This window comes from Thamnophis sirtalis, unplaced genomic scaffold (genome assembly GCF_051295495.1).
Source record: "Thamnophis sirtalis isolate CommonGarterSnake01/CBP01778 unplaced genomic scaffold, rThaSir2_p1.2 scaffold_4, whole genome shotgun sequence".
Classification (NCBI taxonomy): Eukaryota; Metazoa; Chordata; class Lepidosauria; order Squamata; family Natricidae; genus Thamnophis; species Thamnophis sirtalis.
In genome coordinates, this window is record NW_028261384.1 from 14,012,295 (window position 1) to 14,024,330 (window position 12,036).

At 36.6% G+C, this 12,036-nt stretch overlaps 1 protein-coding gene across 4 annotated transcripts in view; it reads right to left on the reverse strand.

Annotated features, from left to right (window-relative positions):
• DIP2C (DIP2 acetate--CoA ligase C (putative)) overlaps positions 1-12,036 on the reverse strand; it is a 361,956-nt gene that overhangs the window by 69,202 nt on the left and 280,718 nt on the right. For 2 of the 4 annotated variants that reach the window (XM_087712511.1, XM_014061647.2), the window contains exons 12-16: positions 6,249-6,326; positions 4,477-4,600; positions 3,509-3,618; positions 1,372-1,474; positions 303-367 (exon numbers count right to left, since the gene is read on the reverse strand). In XM_087712511.1, coding sequence (XP_087568637.1) covers positions 303-367; positions 1,372-1,474; positions 3,509-3,618; positions 4,477-4,600; positions 6,249-6,326 — 480 coding nt within the window. The remainder of the gene's footprint in view (positions 1-302; positions 368-1,371; positions 1,475-3,508; positions 3,619-4,476; positions 4,601-6,248; positions 6,327-12,036) is intronic. The other 2 variants (XM_014061648.2, XM_014061651.2) reach the window with 1 other exon arrangement.

Sequence of the window (12,036 nt, forward strand, 5' to 3'; positions counted from 1 at the left end):
GCCAAGAATGAGATTAAGAAAATACTACCATCTTTTCCTTTAAACTCCTCCAAAAGACACTGATATTTAGAGACTCAATGTCTGCACTTGCTTGTCAGTTTTCCAGGATAGTGGCTTCTAACGCAAAGTCCTTCCACTATGAATATCTGCAAAATTCAGTTCCAAATACCTAGTTACAAACTATCACTCTTCAGTATTAGAAAGGATAGAACATCTTGAGAAGATGGCAACATGTATTTGATGGAAAGGTAAACTATAACATCCCATTTTAAAGCTATTATTTAAAATAATGGTAGACTTACTGTAAGGATGCCATGCCATAAACCCACATCTTTTTTGAAATCCAGAACATTCACAATTGTTTCAGCTTCATGACAAAAACAAACAAAAAACAAAGTAAGTTCCTGGATGCCAATCAAAGTTCCATCTTAAAATGTAATTGATTCATTTTTTTAAAAAAAGAAAATAACTTCGGGACAATTTGAAGTTTGACTCATTGCGTTTGACCTATCTGGCCCTTCATTTCTGTTTCTTCTTTGTCATTTGCATAATATGTCAGAGTGATTTATTCTCCTGAAAATAGGTGGGAAATGTTGAAAATGAGAGCAGGAAGTTCATAATTTCCAAAAATAATGACTGTTCCACCTGTAGAGATTTTTTCAAGACATTTAGGTAATACAGATCTCAGAAACTTGAGAAGTTCATATTAATTAGAGATGAAAGTTACAACTCTGAAGTTGTTCTTCATCATGGATGAGAGTCTATAGTTTGGAAAAATCGCATCCCACAGCTTTCTATCTGATATAAACTTTTGGAGGTTTTGATCTCAGCTGAACATCTGAATCCAGCTCCTCTTTTTATTAATCATGGTTGTGTTTTTGCAGCATGACGGGCTGCATATCCAGCCTGAAATGGGCCTAGTAATTGCACAAAAGGGGACGAGCTGTATCATACTTATGTTTCATTTTCTGGGTTGATGACATGGAGACAGTGGATTTTCTTTCTAAGGAATGACATGGGCTTTTAAACTGTTTTACACTTTGCACTACAATTTCTCTGTTGTTCTCACTTGCAGCAAGAGGATGCTTCAAATACTGCAAAAAAGGAGCAGTTGTTTCTGAAGAAATTACTGTAACAAATACAGTTTTGTCCAAGGACTCTACAATTTTGGGAAGATTCAAAAATTAGTTTGGTTAAGTAATAATCTGTATTGCTTTCCAATTTTGGGGAAAAACAGCCTAGCTCCTGGCTATCGAATAATTGTCCCCATCCAATTAATTTAAAACAAAACTCAGTAAAATCTATCATGCTAAATCATTTTCTGAAGCTAGTTTACTTGTTTCTTTGTTTTTAAAAAAAGAGTTGAAATACCTTCTGTGTATCCACAAGCTTGGGTGAGTGCTTGACAATGAGTTAGCAATGCAATCCTTGTCACCGTCACTCCTAGAACACTTCCATCTTTGCAGGTTTTGTACTGTAGTAACAGAATTTTGCTCATCAGGGTCAGGGAATAACAACATACTTGTTAGTTTAATAAACTAAAGGACACAGACTCCTGTCTTTGCAAAATGCTCCATTGACTCTTCAAACCCCCCCAAATACAAGAAGTTCTTGAATTATGATCATAAGGGAGCCTGCTCTTACTCATGATGGTTGTAGTCTTGTGATGGTTGTAAATTGTGTAAATTTCTTGCTGTGTATCTCAGAAGCGTACTGATGTCTGCCGTTCCATATTCATTAACCAAAGCTATGTTTTATTCAATAACCAAGTTCCCATTATTACAGAGCCAGTTTCCTGTTTCTTTCCATTCATATCATCCTGCTAATTGTCTATACACCTTATTTTCAATTATCCTAGCTCCCTAAAGATCCAGACTAAGCAGTTTAGGGAAGGGGGGAAGACCCCACTCTCATATCGATACTTAGTTTGCCTTAATGGTTGAACAATCTTATTGAGGCTCCATGATCTCTACAGAAATCCAAATTAAAGTATCTCCATTAGAAAGCTGCCTAGTTTTTGCTTGAACTCATCCAATGAAAGGCAGCCTATTTCTTCCCCAGGAAACAATTTCATTATCAAAGCTTATTGGCATTAAAAAGCTTTTCCTAATCGGTTCCAGATTCTGCATTATGACCAAATTTGCAGCCTACTATTGGGTGACACCCCTTTAAATATTTCCGAAGTCCTTTCCTCTGAATTCTCTTGCAGCCTCTATCTCTCAAGTGAAATCTTCTCTGCTGCCTATTTTGAGCCTCTTTTGATTTTCTTCAAATTGGCTATCACTCTTAAAATGGAGATTGACCAGCACAAACTAAACCTGAACTATGGCCCTTCATGACTGCAAATGATTCTGAAAGGTGCAATCTAAAATTGCACTATAGCGATGAGGCTCTTCAGATTCAAAAGGAGAAAAGGGGGCTTGGAAGCACATGGGGCCCTTCACGTAGCTCCTCTGGCCAACCCCTAAAAGCACCATATAAGCTTTTGCCAGCTTAATCTAGGATTTAATACTATGCATTTATTTCCTCTGCTATTTCCTATGCATTTAGTTCCTCTGCTTAAACCTTTGAAATAGAGGTGAACTAGAAGTCCATGTAAGCTAACAATATATTTTGGAAGCAAATGTCTTTGTTTTGTTTCTGTGGAATAGTGAACCATCAATATGTGCTAAAAGTAGAGTTGAATAATAAGGTCCCCCTGGCTTCTAAAAAGAACATCTGTCAGGAGTTGTCAAACTGTCTAATGATAAAACGTAGTTCCATGTTTCTATCCCTTCCCTGTAAAAGTCTGCTGAGTGCTACTATTTCTGCTCCTGCATCCGTTATCCTGATATTTAATTCATGAAAAATATTATGAAGTATTCAGTTTCCTTCCTTGTTTATTTAAAGCACTTCTATTGCATCTATCTTTTACAGAATTTTGCACATGGCATTGTACTCTGGAACTTTTCAAATGAGCTTTTATTGAGAAGTTTCCACTGCTGTTTTTAGAAAACTTCTGATACAATAGACTTTGATTCAGTTAGCTTCAGATATAGCAGACAAAATCTATCTCATTGGCGTATACAAGCCATTCTTTTTTAAGGGATACCCCTTCTCCTAAGTTCTTAAAGCAAAGACTTATTGTATCATCTATAAACATAACAAGTTCAAACATGTAGCCACTAAAATGGCTATCCATTTTGCTGTTCAAAGATTGGGGGGGGGGGATATCCTATATAAATCTAGCTGAATTGAGATATCAAGCTTTTAAAAATTTCCCTAACAATATTATACAAGTGTGGTTTGCTATAGTTGCATAGGACTGGAACTGTCTTGCATAGGACTGGAACTATGTCCAGTCTAGTTTCCAATATCTAATTTCATATATGTCTTACTATTTAATGAGTACATTGCAATATATTTACTTAAAACATTTAATCCACTATTAATCTGGACCCAGGTAATAGATAGGATTAATCCACATAGGAACATGAATGAACAAATATACTATGCATACTGCACTCACCTCAATGTAAGCTGTGTCATTGTTTGCATCTTTGATGTGGGGGAACCAGTCTCGAGGAGGTTTCGAAAGGTGTTTTGATTCTGTCACAAACCACAGCAGCTTTGGCCAGCCTTAGAAACAAACATAGAGCAACTTTTTAAAAATAACAGAAGCCATCATGCAATACTGTGGTCAACATTTTTTTTAAAATAAAAATGACCTTTGGAAAGGGTTCTTCAGCAACTTGGAGGTAACACAGATGATCAGCAAATGCTGGAATCATTAGTTACAAAAACAAATTCTTGTTGAGCATCCTCAGCCTGAGAATTGGCCCCAGTTTCAAATAGGCACTGGAGGTGTTGGACTACACTGCCCATTGCTGGAGCCTCTCTCCCTCTCCCTATGCCTGGTTGCCAAGCACCTGGCATGCCACCACCTCCCTTTCAGAAGCTTTGAAATGTATTGAGAGTGATAAGAGTGAAAGGAGGCAATATAAATGCTTTCTTCTTCTTTTTATTTTACATGCACCCTCCCATGGCATACCTAGGACAAAATATAGAAGGGAATGATTTGTAGCAAATTTTATTTTGCAAATGATAGGATTTTTATTACTCCAGAACCTAAGATAGTTTGGAAGACAAGATATATTGTTCTACTGATCAGTTGGAAGAAAGGCTTTGGATTTCAAGGTCTGTAGAAGACAGGATGATTGTGGGTTGGCCTCAGTGAACTATCCCATTTAACCTCACCCTGCTGGTGTTCAGTTGGGCACTTCTCAATGGTCCTGAGATGACAATTGTTCCCAACTACAACAACCACTGGGTTAGAACAGGCAAGATAGATGGAACTGATCTGAAAATTACATGGATTTGGAAGATATAAATTCAGACATCTTTTGCATCTTTTAATTAATTAGTACCATTCTCTACTTTTGCTCATCATTGGGACATGAAATCACATGGTATCAAGTTAACCCTGCACAAACTTACCTTTAAATTGGGGTATCTCCCCTGTAGGGCTTTTAGGTAGCCCTTTATGGCATGCATCACTAGTCAAGGCTACAGTGACACCACAGCTTCCAAGCAAGAAGCCGATCTGTTGGCTACCTGCATCCTAGTTGAAGAAAAAGCAAGGGAGAAAAAGCTTCTAAGTTGAATCAATGCAAAAGCAGTAACGAAATCTTTCCTTTAAAAATATGTCTGAGCTATTAACATTTGCTTTACTTCATCAACTAACTTTTTAAAAAAGACATCTATTATGTTTTGATCAAGGTCCTTGGCTTTCAACGCTTCAGTGCTTTTTGTAAGAACATTTTTGATAAAATATTTAATACAGAGAATTGTATTTTTCTTTAAAAAGCAAAAATCAGGTCATGAAAGACCCCAACTTTTCCAATCTTTGAAACTACAACTTGACATTTGGGGCACAATTTATGACAGGGAGAAGAAAAGCAGAATAAAAACCAAATACGGGCACAAAGCAATCCATTAACTAAATAGGCAGATCTTTTTATTTATCTATAAAAAGCAAGTATTAGATTTCAACCCAGGAATAGCATTGGACTGCATTAACTGGGAGTATAATCTATTGCTTATAGGATATGGTGGTAACTTCTGAATTAGATAATCCAAAGGACAAGAGAAAAATAAGTTTGTGGGAAAGAGATCTAATAGTTCAGCAAATTATGTCTAAAAATAAAAGGAGGGGCATGCAACACCTGTTATTTGAATTGCCTTCCAGATATCTTGGGCTGACCATTATTGGACACCAATGTTTTAGAACGGTTTGACTCTGTGACAATGTCTGCATCCTACTGAATCATAAACTATTGTATTGGCCGGATTCATACCATACATTAAGCCACAAACTGCCCAATATTTAACATCAACACATTGCCTTGTCTCACCATTTTCACTTACAAAGGCCTTTAGAATTTGGATTATCCCAACAGAAGTAGGGGATACTTGAATTCTGTGAAACCCCAAGCAAAAAAATCAACAAACTTACAGCAACCATAGCATTTTTAAAAATTCATTTATTTCTATTTTTTCCTCTTCTCACTGAAGTTAACACATAATTTTATAGTTTGGAAAACTCTAGTTGGAAAAAGCAATGACCCTATATCAACAGTATTCGGTTTCTGTGTTTCAATTTGGCCAAGTCATAGGTACTCAAGAAGATACAACAGTTCAAAATATACAGATAAAATCCATCACTATACCCCAGTATCTGTTCAAGATGCACCATACAATAGCCAGACACCACATTTTTCAAAACAGAATAGATAATAGCAAGACTTTCATTGCATTACAAAGACATTAGGCACTGGAAATCTGAAGCAAACAAAAAGCAGAAATTGAGGTTTTGTGACTATTGAGATAGTAAAAGAATGGTCTTAAGATACAGATCTGTTTTGTTCAACAACTCAAGTTCGTTTTTTTTTTTAATGTATACTTAAAAGTTGTTAAAAAGCTATCTGTTCTAAGGGAAAGACATGCATTATAATGTCCCCCACATTCAGAGCCTAGCATCAACCTCTTTGTAGTCAGATTTTTAAAAATAGTATTTAATTACACAGTTGGGTTTGTATATGCTGATTTAAATATATATATATATTGAGATGAGAAACTGGTTTATGACAGATTTGTATAATCATTTCAAAGTTCAGGCACCCAACAAATTCTCAATTATATTTGCATTTTCTAATGATTAAAGTAATTATGAGATATGTATTTCCAGCTTGGCAAAGTTAAAGACATACTTTTGCAAGAAAAGTCTTCAGAAATGAGCTCTCATTTGGTTTGGCTTCTATGAAAATCCAGACAGAAGGAGGAGTACCCTTTTTAAGATAAATAGAAAGAGATAAAGAGGATGAAATCATGCCAGTTGGGGAAATTTTTTGTGCATGCTGTGCTATCAGTAGACCAAGGAGATTCATAACTAGCCAGGCCCTAAAAAATGTACAAAGTTTAAAAGGCATTAATCAAAGTTGGCATAAATATTAAAATACATCGTACATTAGCTTAGGATCGACAACAATTGTCTACTCCTTTTATCCCTTGCTGGAATCCTGAAAATTTAGGTTGTCTTTTGGGAGGGAAGGTTGTGGGTTGTTGCTTCCTTTATTGTGAATAAATCTAGCTGACAGATCTCATTATTTTCAAATCTTGTCAGTGGTTACTTAGACCCAGATTATTCACTCTGATCCTGAATACAAGCATTCCTGGGTTGTCAGTCTCTATCAATTGCAGCTTCCCCCATCAAGGTTTTTCTAACACCCCAAAGAAAATTAAAGCACATCTATTGCCGAAAGACAATGATAGAAAAAGACTTCATCTCTCTTTAAACCAAGAAGTAATCAGCAGGACTAACTCAACATTTTATCTTGGCTACAAAGACTGGAAGCAAGAGTGTAGAAAGGTATGGCCAACCAGAGAACACTATAGCAAGAGAGCTTATTTCAAATAACATGGTGCATGTGCTTACTTTGTATAGCTTGGTGTGAAAACGGAAATAATGCAAAAATAAGACGAAGAAATGCCTATGTACACAAAATAATATTCCTTAGGCCAATATACACTCTCAATAGTCTTCTCTGGGACCAATTTACACTCTGTCATGACATCTGGAGTCTAATAGTATAATGCAAATATATATATGCATGCTTAAATTAATAAATAATTTCCACATCTACAGATTTTCTTTCACTGCTTCTGTTTTCTACATTGTCTCATAAAAAGCAATCTAGCAAAAATGCATGAATAGGTTGCCAATGAACGCTACAGAAAATATTTTGGAAACGATGGCAAGCTAAAAAAATTGAAGGCAGGGGTTTGCTTATCCTTGCCAGTATTCTTATTGTTTCTCAGGGGCTGGCCAGGTTTTAATTACAAAGAAAGAAAGTCAACACCCTCCCCCCCCCACTACTGTTTTTTCAACAGTTTCTCTGCCATATAGAGCTTCTGCAACATCTGAGCAATTATCGCAGGATGTCCATGAAAACCAAAGGATGTGATGGATTTTGTTGTGTCTATCTCATTTTGAGAGAAGAGATAGGAATAGGGGAAAAGAGATAAAGCATAAAAGAGTATCCTTGGGGGCAAAAATGATATGAATGGTTTCTCTAAAACGTAGTTGTATGTTTCTTTTGGAATGCTATCTGTTATCCAAAAGATTATTGAACTTTCTCCAAAACAAAAAGCAAGCACATATAACCATGGCCAGACTCTACTTTAAAACATACTACTCTGTGCAGCTTTTACAGTACCTAGCTTGAAAAAAAACCCTAAATGAGATTTGTCTTTACAAGTAGAGGGACAGTTAATACATATTGCAACATCTCAAGTTTTTCAGCTATTGGTTGAGGAATTCTTAAGGGCTGACATTCATAGATGTTCAAGATGGGAAATGGTGTTTTAAAAAGAGACTCAGGACAGCTTAAGGATAATATCCCAGTAAGTAGAGATTCTACATCACTAGTCTTGTTGACTGAAACTTATGGGAAGGTCAAGTCAAAAAGATCAAAAGGGCTTTTCCTTGAGCTGAGAAAATAAAGGGAAAGTTCAGCAAGAGTGGCTGAAAAGAAGACTGGAAATTACAATAAGTGTTTGCCAAGCATCTACGTTATTGTTCACTAGAGAAGGCTCAGAATGGAAAACGGAAATTTCTACACTTCTCTAAAACATGCTATTCCCAAATCAATAAGCTTAATATAAACAACCACTTGCATCTGGCCATATTTTTATGAGCAGGAATAAAGGTGTATGGTGCAATAAGGGGCTGTAGAAGCTCCTTAATACAAGATGGGGTAAGGTAAAGGTAAAGAAGTCCCTGCGGGTTTTGCCCCCTTAATCGTAGCTGACTTTAGAGGGTGATTCCCATCCTTGTTTCTTTAGGCCATTGAGCCAATGCTGTCCAAAGATGTTTCCAAGTCAATTGGCCAGCATGACATCATGCTGCATTGCAAAGCATATGGCAAAACATGGAATGTTTTTACCTTCTCGTAGAAATGACACCAGTTTTATAACCTTCCATTTACATGCTTTTGAACTGCTAGTTGGCAAGAGCTGAGGCAAATGGTGTTAGGACTCAGACCACCGGAGCACAGGCTAAGCCACTATGCCACTGTGCCTCTACAAGAAGACAATGTTTGAATTCCTTTAACATGCCTGCTCTAAAGAAAGCATTTGAGTGTCACTTATTTCTGACATGTTACACAGCAATACAGAAGAATAGTTTTTAAAATAGCATACAGAACATTGCCTGCTTTCCTAGTACCTGATATAAGAAAACCACTATGCGGGCAGAATAACCAGTGGGCAGAATAACCAGTGAGTTAGAAAGGGGCTGGACTCTCACATAAAATCTGTATGCAGTGCGGAAGTCCTCTGCAGATGGAGAAAATAAATGTTGAGAATTTCTCCAGGCAAGTGTTCTTGGGTTCTTCATCCTTATTTTAGGAATCACATTAGTCAAAACCACATGAAGTTATTCCACATCATTCATCCAACTCTTTCCCACTGTATATAACATGTATAGTTTTATTTTATGGATGATTCATTTTCTCATATATTGTGCCATTTTTGAGGCATGCAAGAAGATCATGGGGAGATTGAACAACTGAAGGACAAGAGAAGAATTAAGGGCTTGAGTGAGAAAAATTAAATGGCAGAACTTTCAGGCAATCTGGTAAAATTCGAGCAGCACAGGTGAGGATGAACCAAAATCTGTAATGTTCAGCTCATTGGTTGTCCTCCAGCATCTGCTATATATAAAACCCTGTTACAGTGTTTGAATTAACCAGTGTCTAAAGCCTTGTTGCTATTTCCCTTTTTCAAAAGACACAATTGCCTCAAGCTTCTCTTCAATAAATTCTGTGTAAACATGATGCTTGTTTTCACAAATGATTTGGTCCTCCCAACCCTCCAAAAAACTAATCTTGGCAAGAATTTTAACAGGTAGAGCAAGTTAAAAAATGCTTTTAGCATGCTTTTGGAAGGGGCATTAGTTTATTGTGGTATATTTTCAACTGTATGCAAAATAACAGTGGGATGAAAAACTTAGCAGCTAGTTGTCAAATGCAGAAAGGAATTTGTGCCTTACAAAGTTTTTGTGCAAGGAGAAGGGAAGGGAAAGGGAAAATTGAATAGGTGTAATTTCTCTGAAGCTGTATGCTTCCCAAATACTTTTCTTCATTATCCAAAACTGTTTGCCAAAAAATCCTTATTTAAATGTCCCTAATGTGATTGTATAATGACATACAAATTCATTACCAAAAGAAAAGCCACTTTTACCCAATTTTGTGTAATTTATCCAGCTTTGCAAGCCTGTGTTAGAGAATGATTCTTGCTAAACTGCTAAGTATGAAGCAAGGGCAAAGGTTAGAAGGTTTTTCTATCGAGTTATGTCTGAAAACATGTTCTTTAGTCATGTAGCCAGCATGGCTGTATGCCAAAGGCATATGGAACACCATTACCTTCCTATCAAAATGGTCTTCCCACCAAAATGGTACCTATTAATCTATTTGCATGCTTTCAAACTGCTAGATGTGCAGAGTTGGGGCAAGGAATGGGAGGTTCACCCCACCATGTGGCTTTTATGTCTTAAATGCGGCCTACCTGCTTTCCATCTGACAAACTCAGTCTGCTGAGCCATCATGCCTCTTTAGGTATAAAACAGAGGTGAGAAATGTTTGAAGGGTACCTGATATTCTGCTTGACCTCTCTAGATGGGACATGCCGTATTTTTAAAGGGAAGAAGGGACTCGCTCCTATTCCCACCTGAAAACCATTCCCAATTCTGCAAACTGCTTTGTTACTTTTGATGAATTGAAATGCTTTAATCCCAGTCAGATTAGGGAATGCAAAGGGAATGGCGTGATCCACATGTAGCCGGTGATGGGTCTGCAAGGGCAGGAAAATGAGGTCTAAGAGACATAAGTAGATTTCCAGGATTGGAATGGAATCCCAACCACTTTTCTGTATGTTTGTGACATGCATATGGTCTCAAATGCCAGAAGATTACTAATCAAAGCAGCAAGAGAGTATGACTTTGTTGCATTAATGGCCCATGGTCCACAACCCTGCCTATATCATAAACTAGATCTTTTTTGGATGGGGCTGTATAATTGATATATATATATATATATATATATATATATCCTAAAACATATATTTAAACCTTAATGAGAAGGTTTTCTGCCTTAGTAAATTATTTGCTAAAAGCATGATTCACTGATTGTATCTTCAGCCTTTGTGTTTTACTCCATGGTAAATCTCCTTACAGGACCAGATATAAGCAGGTTATTTCTAGCCAACATGCCAATGCACAGAAAACTTGAACTTCCTAAAAAAGAGAAATAAGGGATTTTGCTCTTCTTGTTGGGTTATTAAATTCCCAAATCAATATATGACATTCCATTGTGGTTGAAAATACAAAGAAAGACCTTCAACTTAATATGCAGCCAAAACATGGTCAGAAATTATTATTAGCAATGCAACTGCCAACAGTTTTTAATCATTTATTTATTTCAATTGTTTTGAATATTTCTTGTTTTCAAAAATGTGTTTAGCATTATTTTGATCATCGGGCTCCCTGGAATTCTTTGAAAACCATACAAGAAGCATTCTTTTCTTTTCTTTTTTTAACTAAACCCAAACAATGCTGATAAAGCCATAGATGTCTTTTGGACCACTTCAGAAATTCATAATGGATATCTTTATCATCCAAAAATGTATTAATTATGCAGCTGGCTCAAACTCTGCTCCGAGAAGAACATCCATCAGCTTACAAATTGAGGAAACAGGCTTGTCACCACTCTTAATTCCGCTGGACTAGCTCCATAAAGATCCTAGTCATATGAAGCACCACTTAAGTAGCAAAATTGCAATGATTACTTAGATGATGCCCAAGTTCCTAATCAACTCTATTTTTAAGGAATAAATTCCCTCTATAGGAAATAGCCCAGAGCTATAAGAGCAAGATAATTCTCACAAAGTTCAGGGAGCCTAGTTCTTGTAGTATCAGCAGTGATTGAATTTTTTTCACCTAAATCCAAATAAATCTAGACCTTTCTATCTAATCCACTTAGAGCTACTTTTCTATGTATTCTAAAGCAGTTATTATTCATGGTGCCCTCTCATGGCCATGCCACAGCAGGAAAGGAAACCATTGTGGCACTTTGGACAATTCTGTCCTTCACAAATAATAGTATAATTGGTGGTGGGCTCCATCACCTTCTCTGCACTGTTCCCCTCAGCTTCTTTCCAAAGCTGCTTCTACCATCTTTCCTGCCCTTCAAATGTGGTTAATCCCAAGTTTTGTTTAATGTTAGGTTTCAATTCATTGAAGAATATAGTTCAACACTTTCTCATGGATTTCATGGTTCCATATGCGACTGACCTTTTTATTTTTGATGCAAAACTTATTCCTTAGGGAACTGGGGGACAGAAGCCTACAAAACCCGATTCTTTTCAATCCTGGTCAAATTCTATTGAGCATTCAGCTACAGCTATAGTTTACAACCTGTTCTAAAACAATTTTTAAAAAGG